The sequence below is a fragment of the Semicossyphus pulcher genome, unplaced genomic scaffold (genome assembly GCF_022749685.1).
Source record: "Semicossyphus pulcher isolate SPU_LCO1_2020_fin unplaced genomic scaffold, fSemPul1.0.p SCAF_28, whole genome shotgun sequence".
In the NCBI taxonomy this organism is placed as follows: Eukaryota; Metazoa; Chordata; class Actinopteri; order Labriformes; family Labridae; genus Semicossyphus; species Semicossyphus pulcher.
The window spans coordinates 5,307,249-5,330,147 of NW_027211702.1; the positions used below are offsets into that span (position 1 = coordinate 5,307,249).

The following is a 22,899-nucleotide window of genomic DNA, read 5'->3' on the forward strand; positions in this document are numbered from 1 at the left end:
TTATTATTGACTCAGTTTCCCCAAAATCACTAAATTGAAACACAAAGCATGTAAAAAAATACAAAGTAAAAAGTAAAGGTGACAAACAGTAACATAAAATTGCAACAATATTTATATGGAGAATAGGTATGTAATGATCAATTATAATTGATCATTACATACTACTAGGAATAAAAAGGTAATGAAACATAAAATTATGAATCAGGAGACATTAAACATGTTATATATGTCATCCGACGTTGTTGCTCTCAATGGTTTTATTTTGAATTTCCATACCGGAAGTGTTGAGATTGTCATTGTTAAACTTGACGGGAGCCTGTAGTATACCGGTGGTAGCTGAAGGAATCTGACTGACACATCGCACTGCCCAGCGAGTTACTCACATTGGGGAGATACTCGTGGATCCAGCCGCGGAGTGCACAAGTGTCCAGCCTTCGTTTCAGTAGGGATAGAGACCTTTTATCGGCACTGAAATAAGGAATTTACCATGATGGCTGTCCTTGGCAGCGCAGGTCGCTTGATCCAATGTAAGTGTGACTGTGTAGCTAAGTTAGCCTGGCCAAAGCTGTGCACTGCAACCTTCAACTATGGCGATGTAGCTCACAATTTGATGTTTCAGAGTTAACAGTGCTTTTCTTTTTGAGTGTCTCTTTAAGGCCGATTCAATTCCCAGATTGGCGGTATTTGGTGTAATGCAACGGTAGTGCACATTCAGCAACACGCTGACATTGGCATCGTTTCGTAAATGACGGTTAAGCTAGCAGGGATATGGAAGTACGCTTTCCTTTGAGGACTTTCACAATAAAACCAGCGCTGTGACTTCAACGCGTAATATCTTGTATTATTTGCTTTCAGAACGTCGACATTTACTTCTGCTGTCTATAACTACTCAAATATTTTCTTCCTTGTCAATGTTTTCTATTTGGTTCATTCAAAATACCCAAATCTGTGGAAAGGTGAAATCGTTGCTTTGCTTTTACTTGCACACTAATGACGGAACTTCCGCAGCTAGTCAGCGGCTAACTCCCGTTGTCTTGACGCAGTCCAACGTTACTGTAAGGTTACAATATAATGTTAAATGTTGCATAATAGACTTATCCTGTACTTGTGCTGCATTTAGTAACAGGCAGAGGATCAGTTGATCCAGTAAGTAACGTTATCCGTTCACGGTCTTTGTTTCCACAACGAGTTGTAAAGAACTAAACATTGTCATGGAGTTACACAATTCCAATATTGTGAACTTGTGTAATAGCAGAAGACGTCCTGGTGGCGCTTCAGGGTACTGCAGCTCAGGTTATGAAAGTAAAGCTAACTGTACAAACTATGTCAGACTAAGTTTAATGTGTCTGTGTTTTCATAAAACAGTATAGTAAATTAGTTTCGGGGTGTCATATGAAATTTGTAGTTTGTTTTTGATCTAATAATTAAAGTGCTTTTAGGGTCACTGTATGACCTCATGTAAGAGGTCATTATAGAGCCTGGCATGCAATATGGCAATTTTCTTCTTAACAAACTCAAGTTGCAATTGCTGTTCCAACTAAATTAAATACAATTATAGTGGAGTTTCCGTATATGCTAAATGTACCAGGCTTTTTTATACTGAATAAAGTTATTCACATGACACCAATATTCTCCTTCGGTCAAATGTTGCCAGGTTTGTGGAAAAAGCGACAAAATTAAGTACACTCAAAGCAGTTAGCATACATTGTAATGGCTATGATTGGACTTTCGACATGCACAATCGTCCCGCAATGCGCTGCACAAAGAGGGTAAAAAATCCAACCAATTATGGAGTTGAGAGAGCCTACAAAACTAAAACTATTGGATGTTTTAGAAAGAACATTTTGCTCTCTTATAATATTTAATTGTATTTTATGCTAGCAAATCTTATGTAAGCAAATACAAACTATTAATTTGTTTCTAGTAAATCGAAGAACCTATTTAGTTCTCCACTGAAAGCTTTGGGGGGAATGTTTTGGAAGCAGGAAATGACCATATGAACGTTGGTGGAAAACAATGTGCATGTCCACCACTATTGAGTTGAAAATAATGTGTGTAACAGATGCATGGATAACATGTGTTTTTCTTCTCCTTTAGTTGCCAGGAGCAGCGTCAGTTTGAGTGTGAGGAGACGCTCCACTGCTGCTGCTTTAGCCCAGACTCCAGACACACAAGAAAACAGGTGACGCACACACAGACACACACACACACAGACACACACACACACACACACACACACACACACACACACACACACACACACACACACACAAGCTGGCTAAGTGGATGTAGTTGGTCATAAATACAGTCTGTAAGATTACTGTTGCAACTCGTACGCAACAGGACTGTGTGCTGTCGGGTGAATGTTTAGCATCTGTGACTGACAGTTGCCTCTTCTCTTCCTAATTCTTCGGATCACCAAGGACACACTGATCAAACCAAATGTAAACAGGGCCTTTGTCTGCTGTTGTTGACTCCAGTTGGCACTTAAAAAGCAACTTAAAGGCCACTGTGGACAGTCCTAATCACCAAAACAAATTGTGTGTATTCTAGTATTCTAAGAAATGTTTTGATTGCTCTTCCTTAGTCATAAAACACTTGTAGTAAGTAAAGTAGTTTTTTTATTTAAAGTTTAAAACCTGTACTTAAGAGCTGCAATAATTAATCAATTAAAAAATGACCCAATATTTTGATACTTGATGAATCATTTTGCTGGTTTTCAAACAAAACTGAGGTAAATTTAAGTAGATCAGAGAGCAGTTGGTTCCCGGTTCTTAAATGTAAAAACTGAGTCTTTAAGGTGAATACTGTTGATATTGTATTAACATGTTATCAAAACGGTCTGAAGAAGCAGTGGGTGGAGCTCCTACTGTTAAGCATTCATCAGACAGATGTCCTGATTTCACCTTCCTTTTGCTTTCCATACACGTATAACTGGATCTTTGCCAGCAGTCTGTCTGTGCTTTCTGTTGGTCTTTTCACATGATCCTTCTCAACTCAGTTGAATGCTCTCATCTGCCCTCCGAAGACGGCAGCCAAACAGTAATTACGAATGAGACGGCAGAATCTTCAGGAGCATTCAAGGCTCAACGTGTCTGTTATCGCTCGGTGATTAAGAGAACAGTTTAGATGGTAGTGCACAGCTGAATCATTGCAGCACCCATCAGAACTGACTGACAGGCTAATATTAGCTGGTCATGCTAAAGTTGGCTCGACAAGCAGACAAGACAAGCTAGCATTTGGGATTTGAGCCGATGAGAGTTTCATAGAAGGAGAGGACAAGCTAACACATGCTGTTAGCTGCCTGCGCTAGCAGGAATCTAGCATGCTTACAGGACAAGCTAGCATTAGCTACTGAAGTTAGCGTTCCTTTTAAAAGCTGACATCATTACAAATCTTCTGCTCACTCTTGGAGTTAAGCTAGCAGATTAGTGTTATCTTTGTGGATTTTGTTGCTTTTAAGCCATGACTGTCTTGTAGTTATGCTAATTATTGCCTATGCTAATTTGTTCCCACTGTGTCAGTCATCAGGAAACCTGCAGGCAAAACTGATCTGATGAAAAATCTGATTGTTTTCCATTTGCTGCATTAGCGAACATTCAAAGCTAACATTTTGTGCTTTACGTTTACAGTGTCACACACCTGATAGAACAAGCTAACATTAGCAGCTAGAGCTAACTTTTATTAAGCAGGTTTTATGTTAAGCTTAAAACGAACATACAGTTTCTCCAAATCCAAAACTGGTATTATAAATAAACTGCATCTTTTTGGAAATAGCAATTTGCAGACATGAAAATCAATATTCTGTGAGATTTAATTGTAGAAAGAGACCGTTTTTAATCATTGTACTGAACAATAAGTTCAACATTTTTGTGCAGTGAGTCAAAGAATGTTCAAAATAAAAGATTGATTACAAATGTCTTTTTTCCTGCAGGAAACCTAAAACAGGCATCTTGATGCTGAACATGGGAGGACCCGAGAAACTAGAAGACGTTCACGACTTCCTGCTGCGGCTCTTCATGGACACAGACCTGATGAAACTTCCTGTACAGAAGTATGTACAATGGACACACACATATACCCCTTTCCCACCTAAATTAGCAGGTTGATTTTTTTTAGACCTGCTTATAGATGCTGATTGTCTCTTTTCCCATTGCCAGTGAAGAATACTCCTGTGGGTCTCTTTTCTGCTGCGTCACCGTCTGACGTCACAAACGCGCCATAGACAGTGTTAGTAAACATTGAAGATGTTACGGTGGTTAGGTCTTTATTGTATTTATTACTTATTCGGTCAGTTTATCAAACTGCCGACAAATGTGGAACGATGTTCGAGCGCTGCTCGGACGGAGACGGATGGAATTTGTAGCTGAGATGACGAGGAGTCGCAGAAGTTACTGATGGAGCATAGCATCGCGCCGTAAAGGAGGCGGAGATTAGCGCGTCAACACGGGTTTTGTGTTCCCATCAATGCCGAACGGAGTCGAGGCAATAATAACCCGGGTCTACTGCAGAGTCATTTGACCCGGGTCTGAATGCCGATTGTAGCCTTTCCCACTAGCAGGTGTTAGCAGGTGTTTTGACCAGTGGGAAAGGCGCTACAGAGTAACGTGTTGTTTTTATGAGTTAATGCAGCTTTAAACAAATGTAATCAGCATCAGCACAATAAGCAGGATAGTAAACATCTTTCTCTGGACCAACAAACAGGAAACATATACTATGATATACACTATAACATCTACAATTCCTAATTTTTTAAGGCAAAAGATATCACAGTTATAACCAGCAAATACAGTCGAGGTCAGTCGCATCTAATGCCTCTTACAGATCTACAAAAAAAGCAGTAATGGGGAGAGTTGTTGGGTCATGGTGCTCTGCCGTGCCTCAGTCTGTTTCATAATAACCGACAGTGACCCAACAAAGTGTTTCTTGTTGCTGCTGAGAAGAAAAAGCTCTTCAGTTCCTCCTTTCACATGAATTATGAACAACACTGATCTCTTTCCAGTCTGTTAACAGACGTTTCCGTAAAAGGAAGAAATATTATCTTCTGACCCAACTTCACAGGCCACGGCTTTACTGCAGCTGTGAGTTATCACGGTTTAACCGAGGTGTGATTTTCCTTTTTCACCTGACATGAATGTTTGCAGTTATTTTGAAAGAGGGAAAAAAGGGAACATCAAAGGAAAGAGACATACGACTTTATTTTTTACACATTTAACGACCTTGTGGCCCCACAGATTTATCTTTGCTAACATTAAACCCTGGGCTGTAGCAAAGAATTAGGAGATTTTGATTTGATCAAAGCTTTTATTTTGGCGGTGATGTAATAGGAACTATTTGAAATCAGTTCCCTGCCTGGGGCCGAAACCAGCAGCACAAAGGCAGTGTTGTTTTGGTTTAGCAATCCTGGTGGTCAGGACTGAAATATCCAACAGATATTTCACTGATGAATTTTGCACACATCACATCCCCTTTGATATGAATTATCATTTCTTCCCCCTGACTTTTTATCTACTGCCATCATCAGGTAAAAATGTCTCTTTATCCAGTACTACTAAAAACCTCCCCTCCTGCCCCCTAGATCACCACTGATAAGAGAGGAATCTGTTGAGACAAGGTCAATTATTTGTTTAACTTTACTTGAACTGAGAAAAACATTTTGAAGTTCCTGGAACATGGGCTGAATTTTTGAGTCAGGCGTTCAGGTCTAAATAACGAAGCCATGGTCAACGCTGATTTAATCTGTTTTACTCCGGAATAGGGATCACAGGATGTGGATGTGACCAATCAGGGAAGGGCACATTGTGACTGATAAAACCCAATTAACAAGCTAATGTGGGTGGCATTGTTTCAAAAGGTCTGCCTGCACAGACTTGAATGCAAAACTGCTATAACAGTGTGAAAGCTCGACGGAAACTTAACAAAAGCCGTGTGTCAGTGTGTAGTATCGCTAATGTAGCCTCAGATTGAAGTATGCCAAAAACTCATGGTGCCTAAAACATCTAGCACCACCAACAGGTCAAAATTCCGTCAAAATAAATCCTGAATCCCTGTTGGCCTCAGTTGTTCTATGAGCATGGAATGCATGTTGTGCCATTAAAGTGTCAGTAAGCAACATGAACAGTCTCTCTGTGTTTCTCCGTTACACCTAACATGCAACAACGCACACAGCCGTTGTGCGGTGCGTCTCTCTGCAGCACCGAGGACACGAGAGAGGGAGAGGAGAGATGCTGTTTATTCAAAAGTACACTTTATTGCTGGCAAAATGTTCAATACTTCTAAAGTTATTATAGTTATGATTCTAGGTGTGGACTAAAGGCCTTCACAGGTCCAAACTTTCGTACCCACACCAAAAGAGAACCGGAAATGTGCGACCCGGAACCAACCGGACGCGTCTTTTATTTGAAAGCTGGGGCCTGGCGAAACAGACGCAATCAGCACCAACTTCACAGCTGATTGCTATGAACAAGTTACTGTTAGTCAGCTGTCCAAACAGGACTTTTTGTCCTACCTAATGTGACATAGCCTTCTCCCCTGACCCTGGCCGTTTTACCTCTTTACATTCATTTTCTTTTAGCTTTTTTGTCCGCATCAGCCACTTTATTTCCCACACGTTCTCATCTGAATGACACATTGTTGCAAGTTAAAATACACACACACACACACACACACACACAGCACTTTAATCACGACCAACACTGTCTAATCATTGCCAGGTCTTCCCGGAGCCACTCGGTACACATAATGTTGAATAGACCCGTAAGCCGTGGTTATAGAACGAGTCCCGACCCGGACCCGTCCAGGTCCCGGTTTGGGTCCCGAGTCCTTGGGTTCCGGTGCACCCATGAAGACCTCTAGTGTGGACCACCTTTTTACCTCTTGATGTTTGAGCTTAGTGTCACCATTAGCTGTTACCATAAGAGTTATTTTTACCTGTCAAGAAGGAACAGGGCAACCTCTGCAACGCTCTTCAGCCCCTTACACTCCCACTTGTCTGATCCCTCTTTTCATTTCGGGCTCTTTGTAGCTTTTTTTCTCCTCCAGGGTCTTTCTGTTGTTGTTGAGTCCTGAGTCACCTCAGTGCTAAACACTACACACTGGGGGACAGTGATCTTTAGTTTATCTACTTATTCATGTGCCAGAAAAAAGTCTTGCACAATTTTATGAAAGAAACAAAAATATATACAGTATGTGTTCAGTTACTCTCTGTGTCTCTGTGTTTTGTTTTGACCGTCTCAAAATAATCGCAGAACTGCTCTTTTTGTCTTTTGGTTTTTGGTGTTGCTTCCTGCTTTCTTACAGTGCACATGCTTTGCTGCTCGCTGTCTGCTTTGCTTACATTCTTTTGCTGATATCTTCTTTCTTTTCACTCAATCTAATATACAGTGGGTCCTGGACAATTCGCCATATCGCCATTTCAACAGTTTTATGACCTGCGTAGGGCTCCATGACCGTGGCCTAACAACAGCACAAGCCTGTACTGCAGCACTTAAACGTAGCACACAGCTAAAGCTAATTAGCATCAGGATGACAACATCTGTCCTTTGCTCTTTTGCAGTAAGCTCGGCCCGTTCATCGCCAAGCGTCGCACACCAAAGATCCAGGAGCAGTACAGTAAGATCGGAGGAGGCTCGCCCATCAAACACTGGACGTCCATGCAAGGGGAGGGGATGGTGAAGCTGCTGGACGAGATGAGTCCCGAGACAGGTGAGATGGTCCGGGGGTCTTATTTATAACCGTTGCGTATAATTATCATTAATATCAAACGTTAATGACAGATCCACGGCATCATCAGCATTCATAGCAGCAGTGTTATTTGTACTTGCCGTATTCTACAAGCACGTTTCAATTGGTAAAGATTATAGATCTGTTAATATTTCACCTTCACCGGCTGCTTCATACACTTTGCCTTCAGCTGGCCTATCTTCATCACATGCACATATTGATTGTGTAAATGAGTGTGTAAATAAAGGCCGGTGACAGCTCTCTCTCTCTCAATCATTTCATATCCATATAACCAGTCCCAAACACCGTGCAGGCCAAGTTCATCATAACTAAACCGACATTAATGAAAAAGCTTCTATAACATTCTAACCCAGAGCAGCTGGAGACCTCTGATGGAACATTCTGGTACACTGTGATGGGATCAGTTTGGTTTCTATTAACACATACTGAGGAGACACTTGTGTGTAGTGCTGCTGATGGATGCACTGGCACTGCTAGAGGATTACCTGAACGCAGCAGCAGCAGACCGACGGCAGTCGCTGAATTTTCCTTCCTTTCCTTTCCTTGCTTGATAACCTTTACCTCAACCACCAGCACCTCCATATCTGTGTCAGCAAGTAAATTTTCTCCGTCTTCCTTTTGGTTGTTGCCGTTTTTCTCCCTAACGATCAGCCGCCTCATTTGTACGCATAAACAATCACAGGGTGCTGTGCATTGATTGTTGATGGTTGAATGTGGGCGTGTAGAGGGCGGAGCAGGAGGCCGATTCCACGTGCACGCATTTCCAGGTGGATTGTGATTTATAAGGGGGACCTTGCATGCAGGTGTGTGTGCTTACCTATACTTTTAGCATTGATTCTACACGCTGTTCTCTCCCTGGAGAGAATTTGCACTGCTGTTTAACAAGCAGAGAGGATCATGGGAGCGCGCTGTGCTGCTTAACAGTGCTCCTAAGTGCTGCTGTGTTTCCTGCTGTTCGACTCACTTGTTAGCAGCAAAATGTGTGTGAGGTTCAGATAGTGACTCGGTGAAGGAGTGTCTCTGCACACGCCTGCACACACCTCGCTGATAGCAGCACAGACAGTGTGCAGCTGTTTGCACTGATCGTATCTACATCTACTAACAGGATTCAGAGTTTCATGCTTTACTTCTCATCTCATCTCGTCTTTCTTTGTCTCTGTCTTCAGCTCCTCACAAGTTCTACATCGGATTCCGGTACGTTCACCCACTGACAGAGGAAGCCATCGAGGAGATGGAGAAGGACGGAGTGGAGAGGGCGGTGGCCTTCACACAGTATCCTCAGTACAGCTGCTCCACCACAGGTCACAACCACTCACAGATCACACAGCATACAATTAGAAAAGCTGCTTTACACAAGTAATAATTCTCATTTAGGAAGTTAACTTTTCCCAACAATCACATTAGTGCTGCACAATATATAATCTAACAATTTGCAATTGCGATGTGCACATGTGCACATGTGCAATAGTCACATCGCAGGACGTTCGTTTGTGAAGCAAATTAAAGGGCCAGTTCACTGATTTTCAACCTCAGTCCTGTCATGCTGTCATGAGGAGCTAATGCCATTATGGTAGGAAAAAAACGCAGTTCAGCTCTGTGCCTTTGGAGGACGCTATCAGCTTCTCCAATGGGCCCTGGAAAACCTCCGCCAGACTACGTAAAACTGGCGGAGGCCAGGGAGCTCGCTAAACTACACTTCCTCATTCTAGGACGCACGCCTCCGATGTCATGTCTCGTTCAAAATCGTCAGGTTTGAAATGTAGACTGCAGACCTGAAGATGTTTTGGACAATCCACCGGTATACTGGACTCTGTCCCGCTCTGAGCCGTTGCCTGCAGCGTAAACGGTAGTATTTCACTCCAGCGTCTCTCACTGGGCCGTTCCTTTCAGAGGCAGGGGCGCAATGCATGCTGGGTGTTGTAGGAATGTAGAATGGGCGAAACCACGAGCTGTTTGTACGACTTTCTCCACAGCTATGGCGCCAATTTCAAATATTATTGCTTCTATCGATTACAGAGAACACCAGCTTTGACTGACAGCGGCTTTTTCCAGGCGTGAACTGCTCCTTTAAGTGAAACATGTCAAGCTGCTACTTTTTTGTTGCTCGGTGCAAAATGAAAACTCACCAGTTTCTTGTTTTCAATGACTATTCCATAGGAACAGTCTGTCTGATGTCACAGTAGTGCAACTCTTCAACAGAGCACGCAGAGAGCTGAGCTGCAGAGTCAGTGTGTCACCTGCCTGTAAACTGTAAACAAGCACGAAAGCTGATGTCTCCTGCTTCCTGTTGGCACACAATCTCACGCCGTAACGGGGCTGCTGCCCTCTCAGATAATGTTGGCAAGATGATCGAGGCTCCGTTACACGAGGTTGCTTTTAAGTGAGAGTATTCCCGCAGCAGCACCTCGCCCCGGTGCTGGTTAATGCTGTAGCTACATGAACAGACCGTTCACGGAGCACACGTGACGTGGAGTGTTTACTTTTAGCGGCTACACCTGCAGCACACACACGGCGTGAGGTTGTGTGTGTATCGACAGGAAGTAGGAGACGCGAGTTTTCACTTCCAAAATTTACCGTCACCAATCTGATCACGCTAAACATACAGTACATTTGAACACCGTTAGAAATGGTTGATGACATACCGTATAAATAACACAACAGCAGCCCACAAGTCTGTTTGTATTTATTTTATAAGAAACGTGTCGCTCCGCCTGACCTCTCTCTACTTTTTCATGCGGAGTCTCTGAACCAAGTGTGGTAAAAGTAGAAGGGGGGGGTTTTGTTCTGTTAGAGTTAAAAGTCCCAAATAATAAAAGGTTTGTGTATTAATTGTTTATACAAACATGAAACATGAAAACACACTGTGTTCATCTGGTATAGTTTCCTGTAATTTTCTAAATTGCAATAAATATCGCAGAACAAAAAGATATCTCGATGTACAGTATCTTTTTCCAATATCTTGCAGCCCTAAATCACATGTTGAATTTACAGAAATAAAAGATAGAATTTAAAAACTGTTGAAAAGATAAAAAAGGAAGTTTGAGGCCGTTAGCGTCACCACACCCAGAGCGCTGTCCAGCCTGTTACCTTCTGATAACTGCACTCACACGCTCTGTGTTCTCAGGCTGCTGTCAACAAGCTAGCAGAGGCTAAATCTGCAGCCTCGTTCACTGGAAGTCTGTCTGAAGTCTGGCTGCATAAATCCCCAATCCGTCTGTGATTAACCCCCACATCTCCCATATTCATACTTCATTTAAACAGGTCCATTGTGCGCTCATTGACCTCTGTTTTTAGTCTTTATTAACGTTAGCCACTTAGCTGCAATTAATAAAAACTAGCAACAGAAAATGGCCCAAAAACGTCCTCTTTCACGGCTCAAACAGTCCTGCTTTTGAGCACTCCAGTCAGCACTACAGAGGACTGTGGTTGTTGACTAATGCTACATGTTTGTGATGTTAATGTGTTTGATTGTGGTCCACACAGGCAGCAGCCTGAACGCCATCTACCGTTACTACAGCAACAGAGGGGACCGGCCCAAAATGAACTGGAGTGTCATCGACAGATGGCCCACACACCCTCTGCTGGTCGAGGTTAGACACACTCACACACACACTTTTATACTGCTAAACCAGAGCGCTCGTCAGACTCCTTCTCCCCTCAGAGACAACTAAATAAAAATGAAAAGTAAATTGAGGGGTGTAAGAAGTTGTCATAGCAGCTAATGAGCTGAAAGTGGCCTTGGTTGGTTTTCATAGCAACCGTCAAGCATGGCTGTATTTTTAGATCTCAGCGTGTTGTCCCCGTGGTGGAAAGGGATCATCAAAGAGTAACAGAAAATAAAACAGAAAAGAAGAACATTTAATCCGACAAATGTTCTCTGTGTTTCTTTTTAGTGTTTTGCAGAGCACGTCAGTAACGAGCTGCTGAAGTTTCCAGAAGATAAGAGAGACGATGTCGTCATTCTGTTCTCAGCACATTCACTACCCATGGCTGTAAGTACCCCGAAGCACTACACAGATGCTACAGACCATAACACTAATACACTCCTGCCTGCTGCGTCTCCTAATGATGCTGATAGTCCTTATGTTACACACTCTACTCGTACAACAGGGTCTGTAAATGTCTCCTCTGCCAAACATTCACTTTAATTAAAGCCTGTGTGGTTCAGTGCGATCTTTAGAATGTTGGTTTTCGGATGGAAAGTTAACTTGAAGAACTTCCTCTGCAACACGCTGTGGTTCGATCTGGCTCCACAGATATCGCTTCTCTCTAATCGTGATTAATAATCAGTGCTGCCTGCGTTTCTTTCTAAACAGATGAACAGAAATTTGAAGGGATTTAACAGAAGCTGTCATTAAAAAGTTAAAACTATACGTTTCTTTGCTTTGGGAAATTATTGTTGCTCTTATTTAACTGTTTTTGAACTTAAAAAGAGACCACACCCAAATATGAGACAGCAAGTGTACACCATTTCATACCATAGGAGTAGCTTGTAATTAGTCATCTTTTTCAGAGAGAATTTTTGGTGTTATCACTTCTTATCTCACTTCTAACGCTACCACTGCTTCTACTACCACTGTTGAACTGCTGATATTTTATCCATACTGCTAATCAGTACTGTGTGTTACTTAGTAGTAGTAGTTACATGGCTTCATAGATACTTGATTCTGACAGTTATTTCTCAATAATAGACCGTTGTTATGAAGAACAGACCTTTGATAGGGATGCGGCTCTAATCACACAATCTGGAGGAATAACTGTAATCATATCAATCCGCTGAAAGAAGTGCGGTAAATGTCTGTTTACAGAGGGAAAAAAGAAAAGAGACAAAACAGCAGAGAGAAAGCAATAAAGGTTAAAAGATGCAAAAACTGAAGGCCACGAGGTAGCAGTAAACATTAAACAGAACACGGTACAGGATACGACTGTGTTTAAAGGCGGTGACGAGACAGAAAACCTCAATCAGGTGCTGCGCTGATTCATGCAGTCCCGTTCACCGTGTCTGACTTCACCATCAGTGGAAATGTTTCCATTTATTATCAGCTAGCTTAGCTCATTTTAAGAAGGCTACAGAGTTAACCGTTGCTATGGACGCAGCTCTCACTGTGAGTGTAACGGATTATTTTATATGAAAAACAGAAATATAATAATTTAGAAATTCATAAAATCATTTCCAAATGAATGTTTTGTGTCAAATGATTGATGTCCTGAGTAGGTTTTCTGTTCTTCCAGCTGAGAACAAACCTTAAGATTACAGGTATTTGCCTCTCAGAACAGTGTGTGGTGGCATCCTCATCAGACCTCTAAGGCTTTCACTACTGCTGCTGCGATTAGTGCTCTGCAGATACAGATGCTATTATTGCTACACTATCATTATGCTATTATACTACTAACAGTGCTCCTGCTGTGTTCTGTGTGCAGGTTGTTAACAGAGGCGACCCGTACCCTCAGGAAGTGGGAGCCACAGTTCAGAGAGTCATGGAGAGACTGGGACACTGTAACCCCTACAGACTAGTGTGGCAGTCCAGGGTGAGTACACACACACACACACACACACACACGCGCACACGCACACGCGCACACACACACACACGCACGCACGCACGCACGCACGCACGCACGCACGCACGCACGCACGCACGCACGCACGCACGCACGCACACACACAAAACACTAAACACATACACAAAGTTCAGACTTTGAACTGGCATGTTATATGTAGACCACTGATACCATCTAGTGGCTGTTTGCAAAAACTGATTTGAGCTAATGTGAGTGTTAGGGCGGGTTCACACCAGCCTTGTTAAGTCCATTTGAGCCGAACCCTGGAGCGTTTGTCCCCTCGGTGCGGTTCGTTTAGGTGGTGTGAACGCCGGAATGAAACTCTGGTGCGGACCAAACAAACGGGCCATGGTCCACTAGAAAAGACAGGTCTCGGTCCGTTTCCAAACGAACCACTGTCCGGTTTGATTCTGGTGAGAACGTAAACGGACTTAAAGTGGGACCAAATACAGGAAACAGACCATCAAACGCTGCATTGTAGTTTACGGGTGCTGACATTTGCAGAGACAGGCAGCGAGATGAGCAGAGGACAGACGTGGGGGGGGGGGAGAGGAAACAGAAATATGGGCGGACCAAACTATTTCACAAATGCTCGTGGAAACGCACAAGAACACGGAGGTGTTGAAACTGTTCAGTGAGAAACTGAAGGAGATGGAACTGATCGAGCTGTGGAACAATGTTGGTTAAAAGAAAAAAAAACGGACAAACAATTAAAGTCTGCAATCACGTTGAGTGTGATTGAGGAGTGTGCTCTCTTGCTTTGTTTACTTCAGGGAGTTTTCCCACATGGAAATTCTGACCAATCAGAGAGCAGTTTCCTCGCGCATCAAGAATTTGGTCTTTGATTTGGACTTTAGGTGTGAACGCGCCCTTAGAGCTGCATCTGTCCTGGACCTTTTACCTTCTATAGATACACTTCATAATACAGCCTGCCATTTACAGTGTAATTTCATTCTTTGAAAGAGGTACCAACAAAATACTGCTGTCTGGTTTTTACATATTTTACGGTGGAAAACATCTTTTTCCCCCTGAACTGTACTGCATAGGAACTAGGGCTGCGCGGTATTGGAAAAATGCGACATGGTGATAACTTTTAGTTTTGCGATATAAAAATAAATAAAGGAAACCAGATAAGTACAGTGTGTTTTTATGTACGTATGTACAATTAACAATCATACTTTTTATTATTTGGGACTTTTAAGTCTATTCTCACAAAACAAAACTCTTACTGTTAACACTCTTGGTTCAGAGACTCTGACACCCTTATGAGAGAGTTGAGAGAGTTCAGGTGGAGCGACACGTTTCTTAATAAAATACATACAGACAGACTTGTGGGCTGCAGTTGTGTTACTTTATACGGTGTGTCATTATATCGAGTCATATCATATCTAACGGTGTTCAAATGTATGTTTGATCAGCGTGATCAGACCGGTGACAGTCACTTTTTTAAAACGAAAGCTCACGTCTCCTACTTCCTGTCAACACACAGTCTCACGCCGTGTGTGCTACAGGTGTAGCTGATAAAAGTAAACTCTCTGCGGCACGTCTGCTCCGTGAGCGGTCCTGTTATGTAGCCACAACATTAACCAGCACCGGGGTGAGGTGCTGCTAATGAAAGGAAGACTCTCACTTATAAGCCACCTTGTGTAACGTAATCATCTGTGACAGCAGCAGCGTTGCGTGCATGTTTACCGTTTACAGGCAGGTGACAGACTCTGCAGCACCGAGTGCACCTCTGTTGTAGAGCTGCACGATTGTGATGTGATGTAATCAGACGGTCTTTTCCTGTAGATAAGTGATGGAAAACGAGAAACTGGCTAGTTTTTGTTTTGCACTGAGTCAAGTTGCAGCCTGACGTGTTTCACTTACTGTTATTTGCCTCACAACGTCCTGCGATGTGACTATTGCACATGACAATTCGGTTGTCAATTTGTTTGGACTACAGTGTAAAAACTCTTTTATAGTTTGAATAACTTTGTAAGTAAAACTCTACACAGTTCACATAACAGTTTCCTATTTGTCAGGATGAACTCTCTGTGCTGCTTTAACTGATGCCGCCACAAGATGGAGCCACTTGTCTGTCTAATACTGCAGCTACGACAAAGCAGGAAACCTCAGAGCTCTCAGTCCTCAGGTCACAGCAGCTCACAGTTTACAAAATGGAAACAATTTGTTCTCACAGCCGATCAGCTGTTCACAGTGAAAGAGTTCTGGGAACAGCTTCCTGTAGAGCAGATACCAAACCAGACATGAACAGTATGCTGGACATAACAAAAGATCACACATGCAGATGTTTATTGTATGACTCTGAATCAACCCGTCAACTGTTTTCACATGAACAATATGTCTTCTCAATAAAATGCATAATGGCTTCAAAGCCAGTTAGCCAGTTAGCTTTGTAGCTAACATTTGATCAGGCAAAAAGTAGGCTAAGAGACACTTTCACTAACTTTTCTTTGAATGTTCTGTCGTGAAAGATGAACCTGGATGTTGTGGTGGTCTTGTTACTATGTTTTGAACTGCTGCTCTTCTTTTCTTCATCAAGGCCTCAAAACCATCATCAACAATATAATCCTGTAATTAAAGTATTAGCATTTTCGGACGAACCTTCCTCCATTATGGCAGCCTGATGCCTTGGCCTCTGCTCGTCTGTTGCATTGTTGTTGAGATTTAGGCCTGTATCAAAGGGTTAGACCAGGCAGAAAAGCTCGCCTTTCATGTCCACCACAATGAACTTAAACTGTTGTCATGTGTTGTGTTTGTCTTCAGGTGGGGCCCATGCCGTGGCTCGGCCCCCAGACAGACGACGTGATCAAAGGTCTGTGTGAACGAGGGAAGAAGAACATCCTGCTGGTGCCCATCGCCTTCACCTCGGACCACATAGAGACTTTACACGAGCTGGACATCGAGTACGGACAGGTGCTGGGGGAGGAGGTACGTTCACTGTTCTGTTAGCTTCCTTTGATGTTTTAGATTTGTTAAAGTAAAGACCTTGAAAGAGTTTAATTTATTTATCTATTTTCTATCAAGTCATAATGGATAAACGTGTGATTTAATGTTGAGTTTAGGTTAGTGAGAGTGTTAGTCAGATGTGACGGCTGCAGCCGTGTGTCCTCTGTCTGTGTGAAGGCACCAGTGAGCATGACCACCAATCAATGTGACTGGTGCCACAAAGACACACACACACAATTGTTTGTACTGCTGTACTTGTGAGAACCCAAAATGGTTAATGATTCATTCTCAAGCCTTAAATTTAACCTTTAGATCTTTAAATTATGTCCTGAGATTCCTAAATGTTCCCAACATGTTCTCACTTTTCAAACATGTCCTCCAATTCCCATAAGGTCACCACTTTCAAAAGGTGTCATAATTCTTCAGATCTGTCCTAAATGTTTAAACATATCTTCTTTTTTTTCCGGCTGACACTCAAATGCAAAGAATAATTTATAGCTAAACGTGTCCTGACTTTTCAAACAAGGTTAGAAACTTGAACTGGTCCTAACAAAGATAGAGGCACCAGAGGTGGACCCTGTGGTGCGTCTGCATGCCTGCTTCATTAGTAATAGCTTGTGACGGCTCTTCCTCTCTCTCTGTGTTCAGTGTGGGGTGGAGAACCTGAGGAGAGCGGAATCACTGAATGGGAACCCTCTTTTTATGAAGGTACGTTTCTCACGCACTGAGCTGAATCATGTTTAAATGTTATTCACTGGATGTATACTGTAGTTACATATCACATCATTAAACGTATGCAGCAATTTTCCTTTGAATCAGGGCAAGTTTAAGTGTTTATAAGTGAGCAGAGCTGTATTTTACACAGAGTCTTTCGGCTTCCAGATATAGAACGCAAAATGTAAACAGTGTAAAGGAAGGAAGATAAAAGACACAGAAATATGTAAACTTCAGGCAGTAGATGGTTAAAAGGTGGATTCCAAGTGCACACTGCATCATGCCCCCAAGTAGTTTTTGGCTGACCGCTGGGGTCAGCCTTATACATGAGCCCTAGAGAGAGAGAGTTGCGACATCGCAATGGCAGATCATGGAGCATATTGGAACTCCACTGACGCGACTCTCTGTCTACATGGCTCTGGATACTTTGTTTGGGGAGTAGGCGGGGCTGCTCCTCCGCTGCTCCTCCGCTGCTCATCCACTGTCCTCACCTACGTCTGCAGCGCGCACCTGCTTTCAAACGTGTTGAGGTTATTTTGCTGCCTACAGCTGCAGACTTCGTGACTACTGTCTATGCGGCTCTGGATACTTTGTTAGGGGAGTATGCAGGGCTGCTCGTCCGCTGTCCTCACCTACGTCCTCAGCGCGCACCTGCTTTCAAACCAGTGTCATCGGCCTCATAACGACAGTCCTTTTAACACATTGCCCACAAAAGAGCACATTGACCTGATGCGGTCAGCCACATTCTAGGTTTTGACCTAGTCTTGTTATTTAACTACCACTACGGTAGTCAGATGTAGTTAATAAATGGATTCCTCCTTCCTTCCCTCTGTCTCTCCTTTGTCTACTTCCTTCCTTACATCCTCCCTTCCTTGCCCATTCCACCACTCTCCTTCCCTTCATCCTCAACCCTGCAACCTTTCATACAACAGGCAACTCCTCCAGCTATAACAGCTCTGTGTGTGTGTGTGTGTGTGTGTGTGTGTGTGTGTGTGTGTGTGTGTGTGTGTGTGTGTGTGTGTGTGTGTGTGTGTGTGTGTGTGTGTGTGTGTGTGTGTGTGTGTAGGGTTTATTAAAGGAAGGGGGCAGATCAATGGGAACCTTTAGAGCTGACTACAGTAGAACTGAACCGCCCGGCTGGCTGGCTGGTCAAACCAGCCGCGCTCAGAGACCCCTCGCCAAGTCTCTGAGTGTGTGCGTGTGTACAAATCAATATCCAGAGGATGATTAGTTGGTAGTTACTGAAGGATGGTTTCCTCTGTGTAGTTTTAGTTTCTCAGTGAGCTGCATCAGTCTGCTGCCGTCTGCAAGCAGGAAGAAAAATACATTCATCAGAATCTTTACCGCAGAGGGCCGGTGTGTAGACGGAGAAATCCTCCATCAAGTTGCACATCCTGCACGATTTTATTTTAAGTTGCATTGCTTAGACATTCTTACCCTTTGATTAATACTATTATGCATTTGCCTCATCACTCTATGTTGTGTAAAAGTCTGTTATTTTAAAGCCAAAGTCTTATATTATCCGTCGTTGCAGTTTAGTTCTGTAAGTTAACTTAACTATTCCTGCAAATATTTCAAAGTAAAAGAAAACTGCCACTACAACTTCAGCCACTCGTAGACTTTTAAAGGTGCCCTGTGGAGTTTTCTTGTAAACCGAAAAAAGAAAAGTTATGTTAAAGAGCAGCTTATAATAATAATAATACATTTTATTTGTATTGCACTTAATATTTAAGGAATCTCAAAGTGCTCCAGTCATGACGTATAAAATTCTCTGCTTGAAATAAATTGTGTCTGATATGTTTTTTCTGCAAAATACGTTTAATTACCTTGTAAAAATCCTCCCAAGGCATCTCCTCCTTCTCCCTCATTACAAATTCACCAATCTGCATAGGCCCCGCCCACTGTGTGCTACATTTCTCCTTTCTTAAAGTTACAGCTGAAAACAAAACTCGTCTCTGCCATCGTTTAGTGGCAACTTGTTGAAGCTTAGCTAGCTTGAAATGTTGTAATTAGCAGTAGTAACGTGAACGTTAGCAGTCAGTAGTGAGTTTGCAAACATTACGATGGCAGTTACAGCTGGCTCGCGCATCACTGAAGTGGTTGCCATAGGTTACACATAATGATCGGCATAGCGTCACCCCGTCCATTAACGGGATTGGCTCCTTAGGTTTCTGACGTCACAAACCTGCCAATCAGAAAACGTGTTGTTCAGCCTGTCCTTGGTACACTGCAGTTTAAAAGCAGACAGGCCCAGCCGTGGAGACGACTGCTTGATGTCTTGTAGCACATGAGAAACACCACATGTTGAGATGTTTACAAGGTTAAACACTGGATTTTACCTGGAGGGCTTTAAGCCTTCTTCTTTTACTCGCCATCATTTTCTTCCTCATTAAACACTCATAAAACAAATGTTTTTCTTCAGATTTGAAAACTAGCACAGTTTGCACCCACCTTTAGCAGCAAGACCTCAGCCCAGTCCCACTCTCCGCCCTAAAGCCTAAGCACTGAGCCCTCATGGACTTTAATGACGTCAGGCGTGCAATGCGTAAGTCTGTGAGGGCTTGAGAACTGTATAAAGATGAGGAATGGGACACACTTTCATGACATCACACGTTGCCTGGAAACAAGATGCGTCATTAAATCGAACTAGAAAAAAAGCCTGCCTCCAGTATGTGTTTGTTTCTTTCATTACAGTGTTTACAGATTTTAGCACATAATCAGAAAAATCAACGACATGTTGTCACTTCCAGATAAACGTATTTGTGTATTTTGCGTCACTCTCCATGCTTGCTTTGTTTACATTTAGTGGGGGGGCTGCACAATAAAGTTTGTACATCTCACCAAGTTCGCTATGAACTCTGGGTAAGTCCCGCAGGAAAGTCTGCAGATATGTGACTCACGGAAAGTGCGTTATTTAGCGTTGCATCAGAGCCCTCACGTACTTGATGATTTGACAGTGAGACAGCACTAAGCACTCACACACTTACTGGGAACATGCCTTAAAGTCTGCAAGTCCCTGGGTGTGGAGATTGGAATGGGCCCATGTCTTCTTTCCTGCCTCTGCTTGTGCATCTTTGTGCATCACCGTCTCCTATGCGTTAGTGGCAGGGATGTGAATCATGTACAAGTGTGTCTTTTTGCACGTGCATGAGACAATAAACAAGTCATAGAAATAAGAGTCTTCAGGGTTCTTTTTATGTGAAATGTCTAACCAGGAAGTATTTGTTGTTATTCCCCGCTGACTTACATTGTTGGATTCAGTGAAGTAGAATTAAATTGAAATATTGAGTAAATGAAAACAGTATTTTTGTGCTCATTAATTTGAATTTCAGGGCGAAAAATAAAATAACAAATCAATCAAACCTTTGTCAGACAAACGGAAACACAACAAGCAGAACTTGGTGTCTCTGTTTATCTCCGTCTCAACATTAAATATATGTTGTTGTTCCTGTCCAGGCTCTCGCAGACCTGGTCCAGTCCCACCTGAAGTCCAACAGGCCGTGCTCCCGCCAGCTGACCCTCCGCTGCCCGCTGTGCACCAACCCCACCTGTGGAGAGACCAAGGCCTTCTTCGCCGGCCAGACGCTCTCATAGATACACAAACAGATGCCCCTCCTGCAGAAGTGCAACCTGTGAATACACTTAAGGCCTTCTTTGATAAGCAGAAGACTCATACAGGCACATGTAAGCGCACACAGTATGTTCAGGAATAGTGTCATTAGCACAGAACTCGAAGAACGAGCCGAATGGTTTCTGCAAACACACATTGCCGTTTGTTTTATTGGACCTGCATGTCGATTGGGGAAAGTTAATTCATGGCAAGGATGTTAAAAATAGGAGAATAAACTCGTATTTGCAATTTGTGATTCATACATCAACAATCAGAAAAATAGCCTATATAAAGCTGTGTTTGGACCATAAGGGAAGTAAATAATTAGCACAATTGCATACAAACTTGCTTGCCCGAGTTGGCATTGTAATAGAGAAATACGTGCAGCCCTTTGTCCCAGCAATCCTGGAATTGACCAGAAATGGTCGACCTGAACTCCATTAAAAAAACAAGCATTTTTTAAGTCATTCGCTTGTCGCCTTGCAGACAGGCGAAGTCTTGACGAAGCATGAATTAAAACTTTAAAGAAATGTGCATCATGTTGTTGTTATTTTCGGCACCCTTGTTCCCCATTTATTTCAATTAAATCGCAATAAAATCAGTTAATTATACGGTCGGTAAGCCAGATTTGCTGAACGGCTACAACAGAACGAGTCTCATCTAGTTAACAGGTCATCAAACTGGGCCCTGGTCAGCAGTGGTAAAGTCGATCCAGTCACAGTTTGTGCAGAAGGAGGTGATGTTAACCAAGATGTGTGTGCCACCTGAAGGTGTTACGAACCCAGAACCAACAGCGTCTGGTTTTTCTGACACATCTAAAAGGGCAAATATTCTCCGGTTATGTTTAAAGATACAATCTCCAAGATTTTAGTTTTGTGCTTGAGCACCACCCATTGGCGATAATTGGTATTTACGGGAACACACTTTCCAATTTAACAGTCGTGGACGTCCACGGTTGGCTCCGGTTGTAACTCTTGATTTTCCTGGCTGACGGTCGCTTTCCTTTTCAGACTGTTTGCTTCATCTGAGCGTCGAGTTTGTTTCTTCTTCTTTGGATTTTCACTTCTTGTTGAAGTTGTATCTGTAGTCATCCATCTTTTCTTTGTTTGTTCAGCCATAGTAGATTACTGTTTACACGCAACGTTTACAGAAACCGGAAGTGCAGCCGCTTAGCTCTGCCTACCCTCTCTGTCAGACCAACCACTGCTGGCTGATGGAAAACGCGTCACTAACTGGGCGCCGCTTGTGATTTTTTTCTGTGAAAGTCGCCACAGACACCCAGTCTGTAATAAAACTATATACTGCAAATGCGAAGGCTTTCATCAGCGGGCCGTAGGCTCAATCACCATTAGGGCGATAGATTCAGCGATAGATAGTGACTTAACAGACATTTATTTACTTGAAAATCTTCGAGATTGTACCTTTAACGTATGCAGAAAAAACTAACGTGCAAGAAACACTAGGCAAAAGTTATCTTTGCTTTTGGTCTGAAAACATCTAAAGACATTACAATTAATTGTTGTTTTTGGCCTTTTGACAGGACTTTTAGACGAACGTTAATGTAAGGTTTTTGCAGATACTATTCGGTGAAAGTCTGTGCAGATAACAGAACTGACACTCAGCAGAAACAGCCCACATCACATCCAAGCTTAGGGAAAAAAAAGCATTGCACTAGTTTTATTTTTTTAATACGCTCCTTTGCTTACATTCCATTCACTTAGCCCCTGCAAACCCCGGTCAGAGACCCTGTTGCTCCTCATGCTGGTGCTAAGTGATTAACAGTCAGCCATGGCTACGACGACACATCACACAGGGGAGTCTGGTTGGATGTCGCTTCATGCTATTTTCCCTCCAGCCAGTAACCCCGCCCATCCTGCTGCAATCCCTGCAATGTGATTGGAGGAGGTTAGTGCTCCTCGAAACACTGCTGCCTAATAGGTGAATACCAGTGAGCATCAGAGAAACATAAATGAGTTAGGGGTCGGGACACCTCAGGGTGTTTGTAGAATGGTTTAGGAGGAAGATGTTATTAATAGAAAACTTTATTAACATGTTTATTTTTATACTCTGTCTTTTGCTTTTTCTGTGCTGGAATATTATCCATTCATCCATACAAAAATAGGTGTGCGGTTTTGTACTATATTTTAGCACAATCGCGCAGGCCTTGTTCTTCTGTTACTGTGAGAACGCTGTACTGTTCCAGTTTAGGCGTTAAGGCGTTTTATGTTAATCATTGTCGGTGTGATAGAAGCAGAAACAAAGTCCCTTTTTAGGGATGGCATGAAAGGCTTAAAAGGGCAAAAACGATGCAATGACAC

General features: G+C 42.8%; 1 protein-coding gene across 2 annotated transcripts; it reads left to right on the plus strand.

Annotated features, from left to right (window-relative positions):
• Window positions 1-375: 375 nt before the first annotated feature.
• Window positions 376-22,771, plus strand: fech (ferrochelatase). Of its 2 annotated transcripts, XR_011309312.1 has the most exons (12): window positions 376-527; window positions 2,098-2,182; window positions 3,935-4,054; window positions 7,556-7,704; window positions 8,910-9,044; window positions 11,227-11,333; window positions 11,637-11,735; window positions 13,165-13,272; window positions 16,075-16,239; window positions 16,906-16,965; window positions 20,428-20,655; window positions 22,303-22,771. XR_011309312.1 is itself a non-coding variant. In XM_069677312.1 (11 exons), exons 1-11 carry the CDS (start codon window positions 488-490, stop codon window positions 20,563-20,565), a joined length of 1,206 nt encoding a protein of 401 aa, XP_069533413.1. In that variant the 5' UTR covers window positions 376-487; the 3' UTR covers window positions 20,566-22,771. The 2 variants fall into 2 exon arrangements, 1 of the variants encoding a protein (XP_069533413.1); XM_069677312.1 differs by having other exon boundaries at window positions 20,428-22,771.
• Window positions 22,772-22,899: the final 128 nt, after the last annotated feature.

What these genes read in the sequence shown, in the direction of transcription:
- fech (XM_069677312.1), top strand. Translation starts at nt 488, where the DNA reads ATGATGGCTGTCCTTGGCAGCGCAGGTCGCTTGATCCAAT. An exon ending in CCAGACACACAAGAAAACAG is followed by an intron (nt 2,183 to 3,934) that starts GTGACGCACACA and finishes TTTTTCCTGCAG; the next exon opens with GAAACCTAAAACAGGCATCT. An exon ending in CACACCCTCTGCTGGTCGAG is followed by an intron (nt 11,334 to 11,636) that starts GTTAGACACACT and finishes GTTTCTTTTTAG; the next exon opens with TGTTTTGCAGAGCACGTCAG.